This window comes from Hermetia illucens, chromosome 7 (genome assembly GCF_905115235.1).
Source record: "Hermetia illucens chromosome 7, iHerIll2.2.curated.20191125, whole genome shotgun sequence".
Lineage (NCBI taxonomy): Eukaryota > Metazoa > Arthropoda > Insecta > Diptera > Stratiomyidae > Hermetia > Hermetia illucens.
Window position 1 is genome coordinate 11,296,818 of NC_051855.1, and position 23,717 is coordinate 11,320,534.

The 23,717-nt window shown below is 42.7% G+C and overlaps 1 protein-coding gene across 6 annotated transcripts in view; it reads left to right on the top strand.

Moving 5' to 3' along the window:
- LOC119660786 (serine/threonine-protein kinase WNK1-like) overlaps window positions 1-23,717 on the top strand; it is a 103,455-nt gene that overhangs the window by 74,544 nt on the left and 5,194 nt on the right. For 4 of the 6 annotated variants that reach the window (XM_038069583.1, XM_038069582.1, XM_038069584.1 and 1 more), the window contains 8 exons: window positions 3,205-3,270; window positions 4,521-6,490; window positions 6,564-6,675; window positions 8,797-9,700; window positions 9,871-9,992; window positions 16,331-18,364; window positions 19,606-19,777; window positions 19,941-20,258. In XM_038069583.1, the coding sequence (XP_037925511.1) occupies window positions 3,205-3,270; window positions 4,521-6,490; window positions 6,564-6,675; window positions 8,797-9,700; window positions 9,871-9,992; window positions 16,331-18,364; window positions 19,606-19,777; window positions 19,941-20,258 (5,698 nt within the window). The remainder of the gene's footprint in view (window positions 1-3,204; window positions 3,271-4,520; window positions 6,491-6,563; window positions 6,676-8,796; window positions 9,701-9,870; window positions 9,993-16,330; window positions 18,365-19,605; window positions 19,778-19,940; window positions 20,259-23,717) is intronic. The other 2 variants (XM_038069585.1, XM_038069588.1) reach the window with 2 other exon arrangements.

Below are 23,717 nucleotides of genomic sequence, written 5' to 3' on the forward strand. Positions count from 1 at the left end.
CAAGTTGAGGAAGATTTGGCCCGCTTATAACATAGTCCGATCACCAGACGCCAGGAAATGAATTCAAGATTACGGCGGTCTGCACGGTACATTGGTCCATAGGGGACCATGTCGCCAGGCTTCGCCTATTTTACACTTCATATTACCGAAGCTGCGGAAAGGGACTATCAGGCACTTCCTCTGCGAGGAAACCATCCTTTGTGGACCTCAGAAAGATTGCTGCTCTTCTTCGGGAATTCTACGGGCTTGCTCTGAAAATCTGAGCTGGCTGGACTCTGGCTTTCTGTTTTCATAACAGTAGTCGCGGTCTTAGGAGTTTGTGACTTCAAAACGGCGCACCACAGCGCTAATTGGGCTTCTCGGAGCGGTCACTGATACACACCTATCTACCTTCCTTGACTTGTTCAGCTGCTGTCAAATGGGGAGTGAGTGGCGAGTGAACTTTTTATAACAAGACCCGATCGAGAGAGTTTTTTGGTAAAATGTGTTCATAATTGCGTCATAAAAGGCCATGTGCCAGATTCGGGATAGCATAGCCTACAATGTGAATTGTCGAAGTTGGGGAGAGGAGGAAGAAACCTTCTTCAGGCGGTTTGTTTACGATTACCCAGCTCCAGCTAGGATCAAGCTGCGGGTACTAGTTAAATAATTCTTTGGGGACCTCAAAGAGATTTCTGGGGAGCTGCTATCCTTCGTAAAGGCTGGCTCGGAAGGTCTGGGACTTGTTGGATTCCGCTTCCTTTTTTCCCCTCTCCGTAGTCGAGTTACTAGAAGGATCTGATCCTCCTCTAACAAGACTCGATCGAGAGAATTTTCGGTCCAGACTTGGGCAAAACTGTACATGATTGCGGCATTTTGCATGGGTCACTGGCGTATAGAAGACCATGCGCCAGACTCGGCAAAGTATAGCCTACAATGTGCATTGTAGAAGTTGTGGAGAGGGGAAAAAACTGGCAGGCGCTTCCTTTGCGGTTTCTCAGCTTTAGCTAGGATCAGGGCATGGTTACTAGTTAAATAATTCTTTAGGGACCTCAAAGAGATTTCTGGTTGTAAAGTGGGGGAGCTTTTATACTTTGTAAATGCTGACTCGGAAGATCTGGACCAGCTGGATTGCGCTTCCCTTGCCCCCTTCCCTCCGTAGCCTAGTTATTGGTGGCATCAAAGCCGTGCATTACAGCGCTAATTGGGCTCATCAAAGCGGCCAGTGATACCTACCTAATTTCGTTAGTTTTCCGGCTTTTTCGATCCAATGTTTCGGTGTGTAGCTGAGGGCTACACTGCCCCTTACTACCTTTAGGACAGGACTCGGGAAGTATTAGGTTGTTGCAAATGAAATGTCGGATATTTGAGTAAAATTTCAAAAAACTATAACTTTTATGAAAATTAATTTTATTAGTCAAAATAAGGACCAGCAGCTTCAATGCACTTCTCCCAACGAGATACAAGGGCATTTATTCCAGTTTCGTAAAAGTCTGGGTTTCTAGAGCTAAGAAATTCTTCAAAGGCACTTTTGACAGCTACTTCATTGCTGAATTGTTTCCCCGCCAAAAAGTGATCCAAATGCTTAAAAAAAATGGTAGTCGGTTGGCGAGAGGTCGGGTGAATATGGTGGATGAGGAAGAGTCTCATATCGTAATTCATTTAATTTTTGGACCGTCATTCTGGAAACATGAGGTCGGGCGTTATCATGGAGCAGTATCACTCCATCTCTGTTGACCAATCTAGGCCGCTGAACACGTAATTTCTCGTGCATTTCATCAAGTTGGGCACAATATTTCTCTGCATTAATTGTTTCACCACGCTCCAAAAACGAATAATGAATAATTCCAGATGCAGACCACCAAACAGTTACCATTGCCTTCTTCGGGTGAAGGCTCGGTTTTGGCATGTGTTGTGGAGGCTGATCGGCATCTAGCCATTGCGCTGATCTGCGACGGTTGTCGTACAATATCCACTTTTCATCGCATGTCACTATTCTGCGCAAAAAGGGATTGTTCCTGTTGCGGTTGAGTAGAGAACTGGATATTTCCATTTGCAGCGCCATGTCTTGCTCGTTGAGTTCATGCGGAACCCACTTATCAAGCTTCTTCACCTTTCCAAGCTGTTGTAAGTGCCGAGATACTGTCGAATAGTGTACGCCTATTTTCTCTGCAATGTCATGAATCGATGATCGGGGATCAGATTCCACTATCAAACGCAACTCGTCGTTGTCGATCGATGGTCCTGGGTGTCCACGAGGTTCACTTTGGAGGGTCATGTCGCCTGATCGGAATTTTTCGAACCACCGCTGTGTCGTTCGTTCGTTTGCTGCGTCAGCTCCAAATGCTCTGCAAATGTTTCTGGTTGCCTCCGCTGCGTTGTGACCAAGTTTAAATTCATATAGAAAAAGTAGACGTTTTTGACTCCCTTCCATGCTTTTTTCTTTGAGTTTTACTTGGAACTTCAATGACGATTGAAACTGAAATGACTCCTTGATCGAACGAACGACTATTTATACTCAATTATCCCATACCACCAGAGTCACCTTGCGGCAGTTTTAAACATTAAAATCATAACTAACTTCACTTCATTGAAAAATCCGACATTTCATTTGCAACAACCTAAGATTTCTGGGTTTAACGCTGGGAAATGCCATTCGCTTCGGGTGATTTCAGTCGTTTGATGGTCCCCACTGTCCGTTTAACTTCAACTTTCTAGCATGCCCCCTTTCGTTATTGTGCAGTTTTCTCCATTCGCTTTTGACATGGCCGTATTTGGTAGACCGGTACTGTCTTCCATTTTTTTACGATATGGGAAGTGATGTAAGTACAACCTGCCCCCTCCTCCCCTCATTGTTGCTCTTCAAACAGACAGATGATATTATCCTGTTCTTGTAAAGGAGAGGTTACAGCTCAGAGAAGTTATATTCGCTTTAGTTTATCCTTGGGCTCTCCCTGTTTAGCCTACTTCATATCAACCGTTGGTTCTTCGACATATCAAGGAAAAAAGGCGCTGAAATCTTCGGGCGAAAGGCGGGGAGCGTTCAAAACTACCCTACCGTTCGGTCTCTCTGTTTTTTTTTCCACAGTTTTATATTTTGTGTTCTTCTCTTGTTTATTTTTGGTTTGTTTCTATCTTTGTAATGGAACAATTTATATTGAAAAAATTGATAAAAAGTCCCTACACTATGCACCAAAGTATTTTATATATAAAATATATATATAGGTTCGGCATGCGTCTTTAACACGTCAACGTTCTTCCGTGTTTAAAATTCATCAAAGACATCGATCTGTAAGTTTATATGAGAGAATAATAATTTATTGAAAAAAAATAATAACCAAAAATTCATCCTTTTCTATGAAGTTAAGTGAATTTTTTCTAGAATTCTTTCTAATTTTCAAACTAATGGTTGGCATTTTTGTACTTTCACTGGTTTTATGCTTTTATTTTCTTTAATTTTCTAGCCTTATTCATTCAATTTCAGATGAATTTTAAATATTAATAAAATAAAAAAAAATATTTAACTAAAAACTTGGGTTTTCAGAAGGTAATTTCGATTATTTTTTTTAATAATAAATAAAATAAAAGATAATTTTCTTATATCCAATATCATATTGAATTATATATTCTCCGGATTCGTGCTAGATTTTGCCATTTTAGTCGAATATTTTAGGCCACCTTCCTGGCAGTGGTATCCCACAATCATAAAATATTTGGACCGCGCTGTCAAAAATTGATTGAGGTCTTTTTGACGACCCCATTAAACGTATTGCATCTTGAAAATACTGTAATACCAGATACGAAAAAAAACTGGTCTTGGTCTTCAAACTAAAAAAGTTGGCACTTTTATCTTTTCGATAATGAAAGAGTAAGCTCTTTGCTATTTCAATGACGGTGTCAAACTGACCGTGTAAAAAAATAATATAAAAAATTAAAAAAATTAAAAAAAATAAAAAAATAATATAAAAAAAAGAAAAACAAAACGAAATTACTTTCCGAAAATTAGTATATTTCAAATTTTATTTTAATTACATTCAGCCTCGTTTTCTAGTTTCATTCTTGGAAAATCCAGAAGTGAAACACGTGACATTTTCCATCGCTTTTCATTTGTTTCATTCATTTTAATCGTACAGTAATCACTAGCTCATTATGATTGCCTCTAATATAAATGTGCGCATGGTTTAAGAGCTTATAAACTCTATTCTAATCTAGCAAACCTCATCAGCCTTCAATCCTTTCCGCAATTCATTTTAAAAAAATCATTTTCCTCTAACAAAAAAGGACTTGCTTGATTTGGTGGTTTCAAATCTCAAATCACCTCTTTAAGAACGATCATATTAGGTAGAAGTTCCTCCAATTGCTCCTTTTCAAATGTACATATTCCTCGAACTCAATACCATTTCCATTCCTCCTTTCGATTTCATTATTCTGAAAGTGTGAATGCATGTGGTTGGTGTTATCCTTAAAATAATTTCACAGTCTTTATGCGTTGAATTTGAAATACCATCACGGATTAACAAGTGTTAAATATAAATCCCTAGCGCGACGAGACATCATCTATATCAAGAATGTTTGATCCAACTATCTACTGCTTAGAGCCACTAGCTTTACCATCAGGCGTTGCTCTATCAAAGCAGTTCATTAAAGATCAACTGGGAAATTCAACAACTTCATCATCATCTTCATCATCAACGACAACCTCAACGACGACCCCATCGAAGACCGGAAGCATTGATGATCATACAAAAATCAATTATGAAGATATCTATTCAATTGATCATCTACAAATGGGAGAATCAGGTATTGTTGCGGATTCTATAACACATCGCACGGCTACACCACCACCAACAACAATCAATCCACCACTATTGACATCAAGTGTTGGTGATCGTGGTAGTGGGAGCGAGATATGTATGGATTCTGGTTCAGTATCTCGTAAAACAAGCACTGCTTCAGAATATACATCGCTATCCTCAGATTATACCCCTGAAAATACAACATCGTCTTCACCATCAACCATTGGTGAAATGTCAAAAAAATTGGTGGGCTCTGATCAAACAGTCAAGTCGGCCATACTTGCATCAGATCCTAGCGTCTTGCGTGCTGTTCCGCAACAACAATCACAGCAACAGCAAGCTCAGCAAATGACTGATTCGGTTGTAATAACAATGCCATCAACCGCACCTGATGACGTCAATGCAAAACCTGGCAGTGAACCCACTCCAAAAGGTCAAGCTGGAGAAACTACAGCCGCTAGTACAGAATCAAATGATACTACTACGGCTACTGGAAATGCAGTGAAACCAAAAGCTGTACGTAAAATTTCACGTTTTCTGGTAAGCCCAGTTATGGCTGGCTTGGAACAGCCAGGTCAGGATAAGGTTGTTCAGCAACCTCAACCAATTCAACAACAGCCACAACAAGAAACTCCGAAGTTGTTTGATCCAAATCAACCTATACCACCCACTTCACAACCCAATCTGATAATACCAATTGATGAGCCAGCTTCCCTACTTCCATCGGTTACTCCAGCAATAGATTCATGTGATTCTATGCCACACACTAGTCAGCTTCAACAACAAGCATTTCACGTTCAATCAGGGCTTACAGAAGCAACAATGATGTCTCAACAACAGCAACTACCCACAATGCTGCCGGCTAGTGGTCCAATGCCAATGACTGCTGGTCCACAAGTAGCCACTCCTCCGGCCGTACATCCTTCAGCTGCAATACCACCTCAACTGTCAAATGTTCCGTCAATACCGGCTCAAAGTGTCGTTGGTGAACAAGGACATACCGCGAAACCTGTTGGACCAGAGCATATAAACACCCTAGAACAACTTAAAATCGGATTAGAAAATATAACCCATGCTCATGTACCAACTACTATCAAGACCCAGACTTCAACAATAGTTCCACAAGTTGGTAGCGTTCAACAGCAACCACAGCTACCAACTTCTCAATCCCATGATCAAGCTACATCCCTTGCATCAACACAAAAAACTGGATCATCTGCTCCAGTTCCACTCACTGATGTTACAATCCTACCAACCAGTTTAGACGATCAACAGCAGCTTCCTCAGCAAATCAACCAACAGCTTCATCAACAAATACAAAATCAAATTGTTCAACAATTGATCCAACAATCTCAGCAACAGCAAACATCGGCTGAAACCAGTGGAGCTGGTGGATCATCGTCACTATACGGTTCACGCCGTACCTCACTTGATAATGGCATTGGTGAAGCCACATTGGCCCATTTGAATAACTTAGCTGGTACTTCGGCAATCAGTATTACTGAAGAACAACAAGCAGTTTTTGATCACCAACAACAACCAAATGTTGCAGGTGGATCAGTTATGACTTCAACATCTTTGGGTAGTGGGGGTGTACCAATTAATTTGGCTCAAACCCCTAGTGTTAGTGTTGGTGAAGCTATTGTCAATGCTACCACTACAGCTGCTGATATAACGAAGCGTCTATCCCAACAAACTAGCGTTGATAAACAAGAGTAAGTTCGCTGGTCTTTCATTTGTTTGGTAAAAAGAATTATCAGTTTTTGTTTTTTTTTTTTGTTTTTCCAGCACTAACAAATCCTTAGCGGATTTACAGCTGAAATTGGCACTGTTAACTTCGTCGAATCAACAACAACAACAGCAATCAAATATCGTTCCGGGAACTGCTGGAAGCGAACAGGTAAGTGGGATTTTTTGGATGTTTTTCCTTATTTTCGTCCACCATTTGATTTTATAGTTTCCAAATGGCTCAAGTGGTTAGAGCACTGGGCTGTCGTAGCGGAAGGTCACGGTTCAAATCTCACTGGTGTCAGAGGGGTTTGTTATCGTGACTGGATGTCGGATACCAGTCGACTCAGCTGGTGAATGAGTATCTGAGCCAAATTAGGGTAATAATTTTGGGCGTGCACAATGTTGACCACATTGCCTCCTAGTGTGCCGCTACGGTCTTGAGTGAAGTCCTCTGACACACTTCAAGACCCTGATCCAATATAGGTTGTTGTCCTACGTATGCAGCGATTTCTAGTCAGTGGTTAAGGGATGAAAAAATACCAGAAGTTTTGTCCATTTTTAGCTAAAATATTTTCGACATACTCCAGAAAACAATTTCTCCACACTTCAGTGTGTCTTGTATGTATTTCTTCTTCTTCTTCTTCTTCTTTTTCTTCAGCCTTTGTTCCGTTCACAAGCGGGGTGGGCTCGTCGTGATCGGTTTCGCCATTTGGCTCTATCGAATGCCTGATCTGGGTGCAATCTCGAGGCTTTTAAATCCCCATCCAGCGTATCAAGCCACCGTTTTTTAGGCCTGCCTTTTGGTCGTTTACCGTCGACTTCGATGTTCAGACCAATCTTGGCAAGTGATTTCTCATTGGCACGAATTGCATGACCATACCATCGAAGATGCCTCTCTCGCAACTTTTCCACGATCGGTGCAATCCCATAACGATCGCGGATATTCTCATTTCGGATGTGATCAAAACGTGTCACGCCACAAGTCCAACGTAACATTTTCGTTTCCATTACCGCAAGACGTGGTTCATTGTCTTTTATAGTTGGCCAACACTCAGAGCCATAGGGAGAGACAGGACGGACAACATTGCGGTAAGTTTTCGATTTGAGATGTTCGTTGATACGTCGATCACAAAGAACACCAGTTGTGGAACGCCACTTCATCCAGGTTGCGTTAATGCGTGAAGCAATATCATAACGCAGTTCTCCATTGGCTGATAGCGTTGTCTTGTATGGATTTGTTTAGAATACCTTTATACCGATGTGACTTAGATAACGAACTAGTCCCTCCTTTCTAGAAAAAGGCACACTGAAGACGAGAAAAGTTGGTTTCTGAAAAACGTCCGAAAATATTTTAGTCTTAAATCGGAAGTGCTTCCTCTAATTGTTTAGGATAAGTGAGGGATCCTAAGTCCACAACCACTTGTTGTTGGGCCGGACCAAATGGAGAGCAACTTACTCCCACGTCTCTTTGGTCTCGCGGATCCCTCGTTTGGGGCGTGGCATCCAAGCATTAAAAAATTATAGGACAAACGGTTTCGTCCAGCGCAGAGGCAACTCGTCAGACGCTGTCTCACCTCTGTGCTGGGAGCAGCGTGACCGTGAGTGGCATCAGATGGAAAACGCTCCTTTAGATATTTGGAAAAACACGCCAAGGGTGCGAATTACATCCAATGGCGTGTTTTTCCAAATATATAAAGGAGCGTTTTACATCTGATGCCACTCACGGTCACGCTGCTTCCACGGCAGAGGTGAGGCAGCGTCTGACGAGTTGCCTCTGCCCTGGACGAAACCGTTTGTTCTATAGTGTTTCCTCTAGTTTTTTTTCAATCCTTGAAGTCACTGTATCTTCACTATTATAGAAAGGGTCGATTCCCTGACTAAATAGGATGACTTATCCTCTTATTCCATCTTATTTTTTCCAGCCTTACTTTCTATCTTTTATCTGAACATTTTAGGAATTTCTTGTTTGGTTTAAAGTCCTTTTCAGAAAGGTTATTCTAGGTAATTGTAGAAGTTGCTTATTTTTGGTCCTCTCTAGATTTCGTAGGTTTTTCTTCTTCGTTTGCTTCGTTCGTTTAAATCCCATATTTTATCCTCTTTGAAGCCTATCCACTATCGAGTCGTCGTTATACCCAAAAACAGCTTTTTTTGGGGATACCACAGACATAGAAGTTTCTCGAGTTAGTGCCGAGACAATACCAGCTTGTTCCTAACAATCTAACTCGACTAAAAGATTTCAGGTGAATAAAAAAAAAAATCAATTCCGAATTGTTTCCGTTTGTTTCTTCAGGGTCCTGCTTCACCAATCACCGCTTATCCTTCATCGTCGCAGCAACAACCACCCCCTTCGTCAATTGTCCAATCTCCGATACGTGTTGATCTACCTGAACCAGTGTTTGTGCATCAACAGCCGCCTTCTACTATCGCTTCGGTTGAGCAACAACAGTCAATATCAATGGCGACCAAAGTTTCAACTAAAATTACTCAACTGGCTGATCTACAGGTGGAATTAGCGAAATTGAACCAGCGTGTTAATGTCCTTGTGACAGAACAACAGCAGCAAAACCAGCAGAATCAACAGCAAACAACTACGGTACCAATAGTGGTGAATCAACAAAGTATGATTGCTGAAACGATGCCAAATTGTGCCACCAATGCTTTGGATAGCACTGGTAATGCCACTGTTGCTGCTGGTTTGACTCAACCCCAGCCAACGCTTTCGCATTCTGTTTCGGCCACTACTACAACAATTACCACTCCGTCGGCTACAACTAGCGTGCCAGTTGGAGATTGCTCAGATAATACCAACATTTCTGCAGGGGTCGTTGCTTCTGCTGTTGGTGGTGTTCAGAAGCAACGGAAAATCTCGCGTTTCCAAGTGAGCGTTGTTAATGAGCTAGCCAAGACCTCTTCATTAACAAGTGTCTCAACTGGTGAAACACCTACTACCTATGCATCTCACCAACAGCCTTCGGTGAATACAACAATGGCCCTTCCTATTGGCGGTTCTGTTGGTGAGACCACAGTCGATCAGCAAAAACCGATCCTTGCTACTCCACCTCAAGATGTTCCAGCTGCTGTCGGGGTTGGTGCCATCAATGCTAGTATCTTACCTGTCCAGCAACAGATCCATACAATTAAGGGTGCAGTCTCGATTGACATGCCAGCGCAAGGTTTCCGGTCACAGCAATCCAGTATGTTTGTGCTTTTTTCCAGTTTACTTACGTCTGATATTTTGCCACTTCTTCCATTTTTTTTTTAAATTCATTCAATCTTCCTCATCTGTTTCGACAAAAAAAAACCCCCATACCTTGTCTCCGTCCTTATTGTTTACCAATGATCCCGCTTAAATTCTGTAATTTAGATTTTGAGACTGAGGGTGGTGAGCTTTCGGCAATAGATGAGTCAACAGTTTCTTCAGCAGTAGCTACAACCACAACTACTACACATGCTTCGAATGTATTCCCAACTTCGATGGTGCACTCGGTAAGTATCTCTTAGGCTTAAGTTTTTTCCCTCCCTTCTCTCAAAGGCTGTACACACTTAGTTCTGTTGTCTTCCTGCACATCCTAGTTTGTATAGAGCATAGTGTGCTTCCTAATAGACTGTCCTAGAAGGGTATGACAAAATCGAAAGGCTTTTAGACGCAATAAAATTAAAGTTAGGAAAAAGGACCTACGTTTCATACATCTCCTTCTCTGTGCAATCTAAAATATAAAATAGACCTAGAAATTTGGGTTGTAAATGACCTTGGCTTTCTCAATACTTAAATCTAGAGAAAGATGTCAACTTTTATCTGTATTTGTGCTTAAATAGATTAGAAATATTCGATTGTTGCGTATTTTTAAGTCAAATGTCAAATTCTCAAATGAGGTGAGTAATGAGCCCAAATATGGTATTCTGCGTTTAGGATTTCAAAAAGGAAACTTTCTCATTAACCAGACGAGCTACCTCAAAAAAAAAATCATCAGCATCATTGGTATTGCCATAGACCGCCCCCCTCCCCCCGTAGCACGGTAAGGTCTAACTTACTTGCTGAGGCGACCAGGTATCTGTAAGGCTCCGTTCCAATACAGTCAGTTACCCCCGACTGCAAACTATCCTATGGGCACGGTTCGCATAACACTCTGGATTGGGGGAGGTGTTTTTCGACTCCCCAGTCTAGATCCGTAGCGTTTTGTTAATAGTAAGGTCACCTCGTACAGGGTGTGGCTATCACCACTCACTAACGGTCTTGGTAGACGAGAGGCTTGGCCCTTCAAAAGCCACGCACCGCCCCAGAGGGGAGAGAGCTCATCCTCAGAGCGAGATAGGTTGGCCTCAGGGAGTTATGTTCCGCGTCAGTCTATCCTGCAGTGCACTGCTTGACCTCTTGCCTATAAGTTACGGCTACCTTTATGTATCACTGAATTAGGACCTCTTGCATCACCCTTACTGATGACTGGACCTTCTATTCTAGAAACTCCGGAAGTGTATCACGTTTAATCCATTAAAAGCCCCACCTACAGTAGTACTAAAAGAGATCCAGAAATGATAGCCTTTCTTACCTCAACCTCAGTCGTACCCTTTGGTATTATCCTTGCTTCCATAGCGGATTGCCAAAGTAAAGTTAAAAAAAAGTATCCAATCCTCTGCCTCGAAAGGTCCCTTGTGTGATTTTATAATCAACCTAGTTTTGTCAAAGGCTCTATTTAACTTCTAACGACCGGCATAGGCGTTACCACGGATTGATATTTCTGAAGCAACATGTATAATTCAACATCATCATCATCATCATCAACAACAATCCTGACTGAAATTCCAGATTGCTTTTTGAAATCTGCAGAGAGAAAGCGAGGCCTGAAGGTGTGCTTATTAAGCCGTACCAGCGTAGCAGCCCGTGAATAAATTTCAGGGTACTTCGCCTGCCTCGCCGATCAATGTAACTAACTCTGTGTTCAATCTCCGTCTGTTTTATCAAAATGTAAGGGGTCTAAGAACCAAGCTGGGGGCCTTCAATCTATCCGCACTGGCTCAGCAACATCATGTAACTTGTATTGCTGAAACCGGGTTTGATGATAATATACTGAACTTCGAGCTCCCCGAAGAGTACTTCATTTTCCGCTGCGTCGCTTAAGTCGATTGGTGGTGGAGTCCTAATTGCAATTAAAGATCAACTTCGCGAGGAAATCATCTTTTCCTCCTCTGGCTCACCATACGATTGTATTGTCCTCCGTGTCTTCCGGAGGATCTTGTATCTATGTCCCTTGTATTAGCCCCTCCCACCTGTACGAAAAATTTTGTTTGACAGCTTGTCGGAACTCCTTAGCGTCAAAAATTCCCTTCGCTCTCTTTCTACCTCTGCGGAGATTTTAACCTCTCCGTGCTTAATTGGGGGGAGCTGTTGTAATTTATTCAGAGGCGGCAGTTTGCCCGGAGGCGAAAGCTGTTTGCTGTCCAAGGACAAATAGTTACCCATGGGCAAGAGTTTAGCCCCAGCAGGTGGCGCGATTGGAGCCCGGGGCTAGGAGTGCTGACAAAGGGGGCCTGCTTCGCCTGGGTTCCAATCAGATTGGTTCCCACGTGAGCAAATGGAGAATCTGAGCCTAGACTCAAGTTCTCCATCGATGAGCTTCGGGTTGCCCTTTCACTCGGGAAAAGTAAGTCGATTTCGGTAGAGTCCCTTTTTTGCCGAGACAAGGCTAGTTGAAACAGAGGGTCGCCTGGTACCCAGAGTTTATCGTTCACGGCCACATCTTAACCTCTGTGACCATTCAGCTCTCGGCACGGTAGTCACACCTTGGCTTGGGAATTTGACTACCGCTTAGCTTCAGGTGTCATTCTTTGTTTCCTACAGGATCTTGCTTACTGAGCTCCCTCACCATCGCAAGGTAGGTGATCGTCGAGGGAGAAAGTCCACTTTCCGATTTCCCGACTTGTTTGCTTTCGAAAGAGTAGAGTTTGTGGTCTTGCTTTCAGCTTATTCATGACGAATTCCTACATTTTTATTTTTGGGTGGGGTAGGTGAACGCATTTACACACAGATTGTTGGACTTCAACAACGGTACGTCGTCGTACTACCAACTAAATACCTCTTCATCGTCAGAGAGCTAGCCCTCCTGGGCATGGAAGCTCCGCAGCCGATTGTTATCAGGTTCATAACTGAATTTACGGCAGTGTCAGCTGGAGTACCATCACCCCCAGGAGAGTACCCTCCAGCTTGGCCTCACCTATTCCGAGAGTTTCGGCAAACCTCCCGGTATTCACCCTCGTAACGTTCCATGCACAGAAAGGCCGCGGGGGTGGTGCACACCGAGAGTTTGTGTTCATAACCACTTCGAAGGCAATATATTGATGGTCGCTTGCTGAGAAGTCTTCCAGAACTCGCCACCCATCCACTAGCGGCATCAGTGACTTCGACGCGAAGGTTATGTCTGGAATGCTTCGCTCACAGCCTGGGCGCCGGAACGTGGGGGTGAATCCGGTGTTTAAAATTATCAGTCCTGTTTTCGTCGCCATTTCGAGAATTCATTTTCCTCTGAAGTCTGAGTGAGGCCTGCCCCATTCATGTGACCTAGCACTAAAGTCACCCCTGACTAAGATCCGCCCCTCTGTGCCCAAATTAGTTTTCTCCAGAGCATAAAGTCTGCGTCGAAAATGCGGCAACGTCTCATTCGACGTAAGATAGACGCTGAAGAACGTTATCCCTAAACAAAATCGTCCCCTTCACCTTGGGCAAAACCCTAAGGACGGTGTCGTCCCGAACCCAGATGACAGCAGTACCTGATATGTCAGGGTGCCATGAAGCTGGGTCCCTGTTTCTTTACTTCTCACTGATGAGCACTAAATCAGCTTTGGTCTCCGCTTCGAACTGCGCTAGCAACTCGTGAGCGGTTGCACTCCGGTGCATATTGATTTGTAAGATGCGAATCATGTTGACCGCGTCCTAGCTCTTTAAAGTTCTACTCTGAAGACTGGACACCGCCCCGAGTCCGGAGTATGCGTTCTCATCAGACACGTCACGGTCCCTGCATAGGACGCAGCTCTCCTTTTCGTTACAGATGTTCGTTTTATGGCCTGGCTGACCGCATTTGCGGTATGTTGCCCTTCTGTCAGGTCCCCGACAAGCTGCAGTCGCAGACGTGTCCATAATTCAAACATCTGTAACATTTGGTTGCGGCGGCTCGGGTTCTTATTCTACACACTACCAACTGAATTTGGAGTTTTCAACTCCTTAGAAGCTTCCTCGCCACAACTTCTCCACCACAGTGAGTCTATGGCCGGGGGAGTTCGCAGAGGGGATACCAATCCGAACATTGGTTACCTCTGGACATTCGCTTTTGATGGCGTCTTCTACCTTGTTCTTTTCTGTAAGGCAGTCAAGGTTTCGAATTTCCAGAGAGCACCAGAGTGCCAGGGTGGAAACCAAAGCTTCCTCTCCCAGAAACCCTTTCACTGCTTCACAAAACGTATTTGTTGTCCTCGGGCTAGGAGGACTAGGACCATCCTTCGTTTTTCGAATGGAAGACAGTTCTGCTCCGGTACCTTTGGATACCAATCCGGACATTGGTTACCTCTGGACATTCACGTTTGATGGCGTCTTCTACCTCGTTCTTTTCTGTAAGGCAGTCAAGGTTTCGTATTTCCAGAGAGCACCAGAGTGCCAGGGTGGAAACCAAAACTTCCTCTCCCAGAAACCCCTTGACTGCTTCACAAAACGTAACTTTATTTGTTGTCCTCGGGCTAGGAGGACTAGGACTCCACTATCCTTCGTTTTTCGAATGGAAGATACTTCTGCTCCGGTATCTTTGGGCTTGATTTTGCGACGGATTTCCGCAAATGTCTAGCCTTCCATCAGCTTAGTAATCGGAGCTGGCAGTCTAGTCCTCCTTTGTCTTCCCACTTTTTCTCTCGGTGCTCTATCCTTCGTGTCCGCTTTAATTTTAAGTAGAGGTTTTTCTGATGGCGCGGGTGTTGTTGCCTCTTGTATAATACCTCTTTGTCTTCTTCTTTTAAGCCCTGGAGAGTAGCTGAGTGACGTCTCCTACAGATGCCTCTTCCTCCTTTCGTTTTGTTCCCAGTTCGCTCTGCAACGGGCTGTCTACGATCCGTTTGACGCTCGCAGTTTTCCCAGCGGGAGGCGCAGTTGTTTCTGCTTCCCGCAGTGTTCTCAGCGGAAGGCGCAGTTGCTTCTGCTTCCCGCGGTTTTTTTCTTCTTTTTCTTACTCTCCATGTCAGCCTTTAATATGAAATTCTGTCCATCAGCTCTTCTAGCTCCATCAGCCCGTTTTTCACCCCATTGCTGACATTTTTTTGGAGCAGCATCGCAGATCGTATGCGCTTCACAGCTGCCGCGCATTTCTTAATAAGCTTTTCCTCATCATCTTTCGTCAGAGTAGTCGACAGCGCTCCTACTCGGCTTATGTTTGAAACTATTTGGTTAATTTCAGCAGTTTCCACTGTGCCTCTTTCCGCAACTATAGCACTGCATAGTACTGTCTGGGTTGCCGTCTTCTTTGCAGGTGTCGCATCGTTTTGTGAGTCTTCTTCTTTGTTTGCGTATCCCGTCGGGTTCTTGCTGGGTCCTTCCCTGGCGCGAGCGACGCATTTTTGCCAGTTCACTCTCCATTTCCACTATCTCCTCGTTCGTATTGTTTGTGTTTGTCATTTAATTTTTTTTACTAGCGCATCAGTTTCAATAGTCGGAACGGATATACCCTCGGGGACAAAGCCCCTACCTCAGTTCCTTGCGGCCTGACCTACGATTAGCTGATCCCGGAACTTACGGACGGATCAGCATTCGCTTGGGGCAATGCGGTCTACTAATATCGGTTCAGTGCACACTACCCGACCAGGGTCCCGAAGGAGCTGGCTCCTGATACAGGTCACAACTACCGTCTTGGTCGAACTAGGCTCACATTACCCCATTGACGTCGACAAAGAGTTGTTGACAGCTCCGGGGACTGCCAGTGTGTCCCGGCGTGTATCGATCATCACCGAGAAACGATCTCGAGGCTACTGCCAGCTAGGGGGTCAGAACTTCATGCTCCGGTACCGCGGGGACGCCAATCCCTCTATCGTAAGCGACATGCTGAGGATCGACCCTCAGGCGACCCCTGAGGGCGATTTCGTACATTAAATTTATTATTAATGTCATCTGGGTCTCTTCCAGAGAAAAGCTCTTGACTTGGGTTATTCATATTTTCAATGCGTTTTTAGTTGGTATGTTGCATGTTTTTTATTCTGCCTTAGCGGGTCCTTTGTTTTTAGTTCTTGTAAATTCGCTTTCAGTCTCTTTTCTGCGGCCTTGGGGTCTTTTTTCTGCGGCCTTGGGGTCTCTTTTCAGCGGTCTTGGGGTCTTTTTTCAGCGGCCTTGGGGTCTCTTTTCAGCGGCCTTGGGGTCTCTTTTCAGCGGTCTTCAGTTTTTTTGCTGTGGTCTTTAATTTCTTTCCTACGTTCTACAGTCTTCTGCGGCCTTGAGTCTCTTCCCTGCAATCATGAGCCCCTTTCCAACGGTTTGCAGCCTCTTTCGTCCGATCTTAAAGACTCTCTTTTTGGGTCTGGAATTCCTCTCTTGCGCCATTGAGTCTCCTACCTCTGATGTTGAATCCATTTCAAGCGGTCTTGAGTCACTGTCCTGCTCTTGATATCTAAGCTCTCTAGTTATTAACTGTGCTCATCAGATAGTTCTAGGCTAGTGGAATTGAAACTCTAGATGTTAGCTAAGAATAAATAACTGGGATTTAGTCATTATCTCACCTCATTTGACGAAAAGAACTTATGGAAGCAAAGAAAAAGAACAAAAAGCACTAAAACCACCAAATCAAAACTTTGCAAATTAAAAGGTTACCAAAAAGGCTACTATCACCACGACTTCCATTATAACCGCCATATCAACAACCACAACAACAACAACACCAGTAGTTTCAATACCATCAATTGATGTATCTGGATCTTCAACAACAACATCAAATATTACCCCTTCTTCCTCCTTTTGTTCAAAATCACAATCCCTATCACAATCATTGCGGCAAATATTTCAACAACAGGCTCCAAACTCGTCAATTTCATTACGTGGATCATCACAGAATTTAATTGGAACGATTACAGCCAATACCAGCAGTTCAATATCTACCCGACATTTAAGTTTTACAACCCCCGGTCATAATAAAAATACAGCAGGAAGCACTAGCCAATTGAATACCACCTCCATAAACATTGCAGAAGCTCTGATCGATTCAAAATTCAAAAAGAGTCGTAACATGCTACCACTGAGTAAGTCAACGTCTTATGCTGGTGTCAATCGGAATTCCAGTCAAAAATTCTTGAATAAAAGCTTGGATAGTTCCACAAGTGAGTTGACTCCATTATCTGGTATTCATCATGCTATTGGCGGGGATGTTGGTGGGGGTGAGAAAGTCGGTAGCATGCGCTCTAAAGGAGGTAAGATGAAATCGGGTAGTATCATGTATAATCACAATACCCACCGACATAGGGCCTTCTACAATCGATCGAATAGCTTGGATGAGAAATCATCAACAACTATGACAGAAAGTGATAAAGAATTATCTGTACCTCGCGTGTTGGCTGAAAATAAAAAGCTGATCAAGAAAGCCTCGCATGAAACCTACATCAATCGAATAATACGTCAAATTGCTGACTGTAACAGTGGCGTTGCCTACCAATCTCAGCAGAATGTCTGGTCACCATGGACGAGCTTGGAGACTGTCTCGTCTCGTACGAAATATCTAAAATCAAATATTGTCAGCTCACGACGAAGATCTGAGAGAAATAATAGCATTCCGTCAATAATGCCTAGTTATACTGCACCTGCAATACCAACGTTACACCAACGTCACCATGCGCCGCTTCCCGCGTTGGTGAATCGCAATTTGGATCATCTTCGAGCTAGCAGTCTTAGCCTCGATAATTTCCTTATGCAACGAAATAGAACCAGAAAGCATACAAGGACCCAAGCAACGAATCTATTACCAAAGATGCCATCGGGTGTTTTCACCAATGTCGCGTCAACGTCACCTAAACCTGCTGATCGAAACTATCTGACTTATCATGGAATTATTGATCGATCAATTGGTCATAATTTTAATTTTGGATCAAGACATCGTAGTCGATTATACGGAAGCGCTGATTTCGATGATTATTATGCTGGTGTACAGACAGATGACAGCTTGAATTTCAACACTAGTGAATCTGGTGAAGCCAGTGATGTATCTTCATCTAATTCAGTGTCTTCTAGGCATGATGAACCGGAGGAGAATGATGGTGATGCAGACAATGATGACGATGACGATCATAGTAATGTTGGTGATGATGGAGGTAATGAAGAGGATGACGAGGATGAGGACGTTGGTGAAGCTTACTTTGGCACTTCATCACTAGCTTCGTCGACTTTATCCTTAAGTCATTCGAAAAGACGCTGTTCACATCAGTCGGGAATGGAATCAAAGTTGATGGAGAAAAAGTCACCATTTCCGTGGAATAGCGCTAAAGTTACACCAATGCCAAATAAAAAGTCCTTGATAGAGTGGTCGTTGTCATCTCCAAAACGATATTTGCTGAATTTCAAAAAACGTTTCCAGTCCAGAGCCAAGAATTGCCATCATCATCATCATCATCACCATCATACATCAGATGGTAGCCGATGTTCTACACCAACGAAATGGAAATTGAATAACTCATGGCCGTTAGCTAACTCTAATGTTGGTATTCCGATATCGTCAACAACAATAAATTCTTCATCATCACAACCACCACAAGTATCCCACCATCATTCATCATCATTATCAACAACACCAATATCAACGATGCTGCCATTTACATCACTTCATAGCTCGTCTCCATGGACAATTGAATCATCGGTAAGAAATTATGAAACAGAAAAACAAAAAAAAAAAAATGCATATCCTGCATCGATAGCACATACATCAATTCATCCAATACTACGTACGAAAATCATTGTAGAAAAATTTATCTGTCTGGTGTTTTTGATCTATTTTATCTGAAGATTCTATCAGCAAAATGAAGATACACCAACAGCTCTTAAACTTCCTATCGGTCTTTTATAACGATTCCACAATATCATGTTCTTTTTTTTTGTCTTTTCATTTATTTCCTTAAATTTCTCCGCATTTTTTGTGTCCTTTCATCAATCCCTTCATAGTCCTATTTATCATAGCTTTAATTACACTATTTTAATACCAATTTCATGTCATTAACCTTGGCCTTAACGCGTAATCCTTTGTCATTCAAACATTGATGAAACGGTGAAGGCTTTGTTGAAGCAAAGTTTTGACATAAATCTAAAACGATTCCAGGACTATCTTAGGCTTTTATTAATTTGATACTAAGGATATTAGGATCGTTGTTTCGTTGAGGATTCGTTGGTGATCTGTTTTCACCAACGATTTTCACCAACGCTAGATTTTTTTTGAATGTATGGATGGTTGGTGCTAGACAGAATACCGTCGGAGTGATGAAAGTCCTCACCAACGTTTTTCACCAACGCTAGATTTTTTTGAATGTATGGATGGTTGGTGTGCAGACAGAATACCGTCGGAGTGATGAAAGTCCTGAAAGGGTCTTATGAAGGAGATACTGTAGTATAAGGCATGGATATGAGTAGTAGCATGTGTTGTTAAGGTGAACAGGGGATCAAGGTAGATGACACCAGAGTTCCGGATACTGAATATTGAAAATCGTGGAAGACAGCTTCTGGTCAATAGTCTGGTAAGGCTCCAAACTTGCTCAGCAACTCAGGGGTCCAGCAAAAAAAAAAAACCCCCGAAATTCATTCAATTTTTGAAAGAATTTTGGGTCAAGGATCAGTAATTTTAGATATAAGATGAACTATGCTAGCATGTGACAATCATATTGACAATTGGATGGGTAGGAGGTCTTCTTAAGTAATACCTTAAAAGGGATTAGAAACAAAAATAACATTGGAATCATTTGTCCATTCTCTTTGGTATCCATTATCTTTGTTCTTCTTCCCACATACATAAATGTTTCACGTATTTATTCCATTCCCACACTGACTAATTCCTTGTATTCTATTGATTCTCCTTGTTTTCTTTTTTTTCTTCTCATTTTTCTCTTCCAGGATATTATGCATAAATTGGATCGTATACGTCACAGTTTGCAAAGTGTTCCTCTCGAGCCCAATGTTCAACAGCGTCTCCTGCTTCTCCTACATCGTCAACACATAGAAGAGGAAGAATTACGTTTAAAACACTTTGTCGAGCTGGAGAAATTCCAGAAGACATTGCACCCAAGTAAGTCCCACCTTCCTGATACCTAGGTCATAGTCATAAGCTAACATGGTCATCATAGAATAAGGGAGCAAATAAAACCCTACTATGTGTATGTGTGTGTAAAGTTAGAGTTCATATCCTTCCATTGATATGATCATATTTTTTTTCGTGGTTATTATTCCAGGTGAATTTGTACCAAGTCCAGATAAAAACTCTCATTCATCAACATTAGCTACTACAAGTTCTAATACGATCACTAATAGTACTCTTCTTTCTCTGTCATCACGAGATTTAAATGCTCCGCCATCGTATATATATCCTATCCAGTCTAGGAATATATCTGCTGTAGGAGATAATAATATGAACCCTCTTTCGAATAAATGTAATGAGGGTCCGGTGTCTTCAAATAGTCTAGTCGAAACAAGCGTTGGCAATAGTAACGATGAATTTGTAGTTTGTCAAAGCGCTCAGTCGAATCATCAGGGAACTTCTCGTGTAACTGGTAAGTGGATTAGAAATTAGTTGATTACCATATTGGGAGGGTATGGTTAGGTTCCTTTTGATTTTTGCTTCTCTTGAAGAAATCTTAGCCTACTATAGGTGGTATTGGACGTTAATCCTAGAGTCAGGGGCCATAATAAAAAAAAAAACTGGGCGCTTTCCCTTAAAATTCCAAGATAATAATGTGACCCAGGGGAAATCACCTCCTTCCATAACTTTTCCATTGTCGATACTACTATTGCTGAATGCGGTTCGGACATAGTAAAAATTGAACTTCCCCGTTCGCTAAGCATCTGAGATTTCATCTCTCTCGATGCCATTGTACCCACAATAGTTCCATAATATTAAATCTAGATGAAAAACTAGTTCGCTTCCTTTTGATCTTTGCTTCTTCTGAAGAAATCTTAGCCTACTACAGGTGGTATTGGACCTTAATCCAATTTTCAATTTTTTAAAAGATTCAGGGGCCATAAGAAAAAAACTGGGTGGTTTCCCTTAAAATTTCAAAATAATAATCTAGGCCCATGGGCAATCAAATAATCTTTTAAAACATTCAGGGGCCATAAGAAAAAAAACTGGGCGGTTTCCCTTAAAATTTCAAGATAAAAATTTGGGCCCAGGGGCAATCAATTAATATTTTACAAGATTCAGGGGCCATGAGAAAAAAAACTGGGCGCTTTCCCTTAAAATTCCAAGATAATAATGTGGGCCCAGGGGCAATCAATCAATCTTTTAAAAGATTCAGGGGCCATAACAAAAAGCTACTGGGCGCTTTCCCTTAAAATTTCAAGATAGTTATGTGGGCCCAGAGGCAATCACTTTCTTCCCTAACTTTTCCATTGTCGATACTCCTATTGCTGAATGCGGTTCGGACATAGTAAAAATTGAACCCCTCGTTTGATAAGCATCTGAGATTTCATCTCCCTCGATGCCATTGTACCCACAATAGTTCCATAGTATTAAATCTAGATCAAGAATTGGTTCGTTTCCTTTTGATCTTTGCTTCTCTTGAAGAACTCTTAGCCTACTATAGGTGGTATTGGACCTTAATCCAACTTTCAATCCTTTAAAAGATTCAGGGGCCATAAGAAAAAAAAACTGGGCGGCTTCCCTTAAAATTCCAAGATAATAATTTGGTCCCACGGACAATCAATCAATCTTTTAAAAGATTCAGGGGCCATAAGAAAAAAAAAACTGGGCGGTTTCCCTTAAAATTTCAAGATAAATATTTGGGCCCAGAAGCAATCAATTAATCTTTTACAAGATTCAGGGGCCATAACAAAAAGAAACTGGGCGTTTTCCCTTAAAATTTCTCAAGATAATAATGTGGGCCCAGGAGGAATCATCTTCTTCCATAACTTCTCCATTGTCCATACTCCTATTGCTGAATGCGGTTCGGACATAGTAAAAATTGAACTCCCCCGTTCGCTAAACATCTGAGATTTCATTTCCCTCGATCTAGATCCAGAGCAATAAAGGGATTGGTTACCGCCCCCAAAACTGTCAATCGCCCAGGTTGTCGCTCTCAGTATCGGTATGTGTGGCTGTGTGTGTGTGTGTGTTTGTTGAGGTGGGGGAGAGGCAAAGCCTCTGAGCATTCAGACTCTCTCGTTGATTCTGCTTCCTCATTACAGGATGGACACGGTATCATCTTGGATAATTCCAAGTGTTCTTGCCTATCGACCGGATAACCTTTGTCGTATGTTTCTTTGGTTCTGACCGGAAAAGTTTAATGTGTTTAGCGACATGAAGGTTCAGCCACCTGTCCTTATGGGAAGCGTTTTCCCAGTTTTTGATAGCAGCATTATCCAATATTACTGACATCTCAATTGCTAGTTCTGTTCCAGGTATGGGAGAAATTGACCCCTCCTTTTGCTAAACCATCCGAGATTTCATTTCCTCTACACCACATAGACCGGGTACCCAGAGTAGTTTCACCGCATTGAACCTAGAAACATAGTTTAATCGATTTCTATATTCCTCATCAATTTTCGAGGTGACCAAAGGATGGTTCAACGCCCCCAATGCAGGTTGGTTATCGGTACAGATTGCGATGCGCTTGGCCTTCAGTCGCTCTGCAATCATCGCCTTTTAGGATCGCTTGCACTTCAACCTGAAAGACCGTTGAATATGGTCCCAAGGGAGAAGTCCACTTCTTGTTCCTACTCTAAAACCCTGTTCTATTTTTGTGGGGAGGGGAAAGCCCATTTCTCCTTTTTATTCGAGAGGTAGACTCCTGCTCCAGAACCCTGTTCTGTTTGTGAGCCATCCGGGTAGAAGACGTCATTATACCCTGATACGCATTCTTCTGGTTCGTCCCAGTTTTCTCTTCATTTGAAGATAACTTCATATCTTCTACCGCCTTCTGCCGAGAATCAGAAGGTATAGCGAAAACTGGATTCGGTTCTCCCATTAACTCTTCCAATGCTCTGTGCCATCCCCCGCCCCCGCCGAGATCCACCAATTCGATATCCCTAAAAGCTGCTTGGCGTCCTGGCCTAAACCATCGTCTTCTTTTTCCACCATAAATATTATCTTTATAGACTTTCTGGACTGGATCATCCTCATTGATACGGATGAGCTGACCCGCCCATCGCAACCTGTTGAGCCGAATTTTATCCATAACCAGACGGTCGTGGTATCGCTCGTAGATTTCGTTGTTATGTTGGCTACGAATGTAGGGGACCAAAAATTCTTCGCAGGATTCTCCTCTTGAACGCAGCCAAGAGTTCGCAATTCTTCTTGCTAAGGACCCAAGTCTCCGAGGAATACATAAGGACTGGCAAGATCAGAGTTTTGTATAGTAAGAGCTTTGACTCTATGGTGAGACGTTTCGAGGGGAATAGTTTTTGTAAGCTGAAATGGGCTCTGTTGGCTGCCAACAACCGTGCGAGGATTCCATCGTCATCTCTGTTATCGGTTGTGATTTTCACATTGTCGTCATGTACTTCGTCTTGCCTTTATTAATATGCACCCCAAGATCTGACTCGGTCTGGATGAAGCTTTAGTGGTTGCGACCTTAACGCCTTCGCGCGAATGTCACCCTCAACCAGTCTCTCTCTTAGCGAAAATGTTACTAAACTGCCTGAATGTCTTTGGATTTGAATGGTCGTCTTGCCCAGGCTTAGGTATGAAGACTACTTTACCCGTCTGCCAAGAGGGAGACATGAAGCCCAGGGTGAGACAACCTTGAAAAATATGTCTTAGAAGTTACTTTAAGTGCTCCATACCCTCCGTCAACACCCTGGGTAGATGCCATCCAAGCCAGGTGCTTTGAAGTGTTCAAAAGATAGGGTAGCAGCTCTGGCTTTTTCATTGGTAACAACCACTATCGCAGTGTCCCGATTTCCCTTGCAACACCTTCGTGTTGAAAGGTTTGCAGAAACCGCCAATTTTCTCGCTCTCACTTCTGAGACCTGTTCTCCCGTCTGTATAGACTCAACTCTGGAGTTCGTGAAAG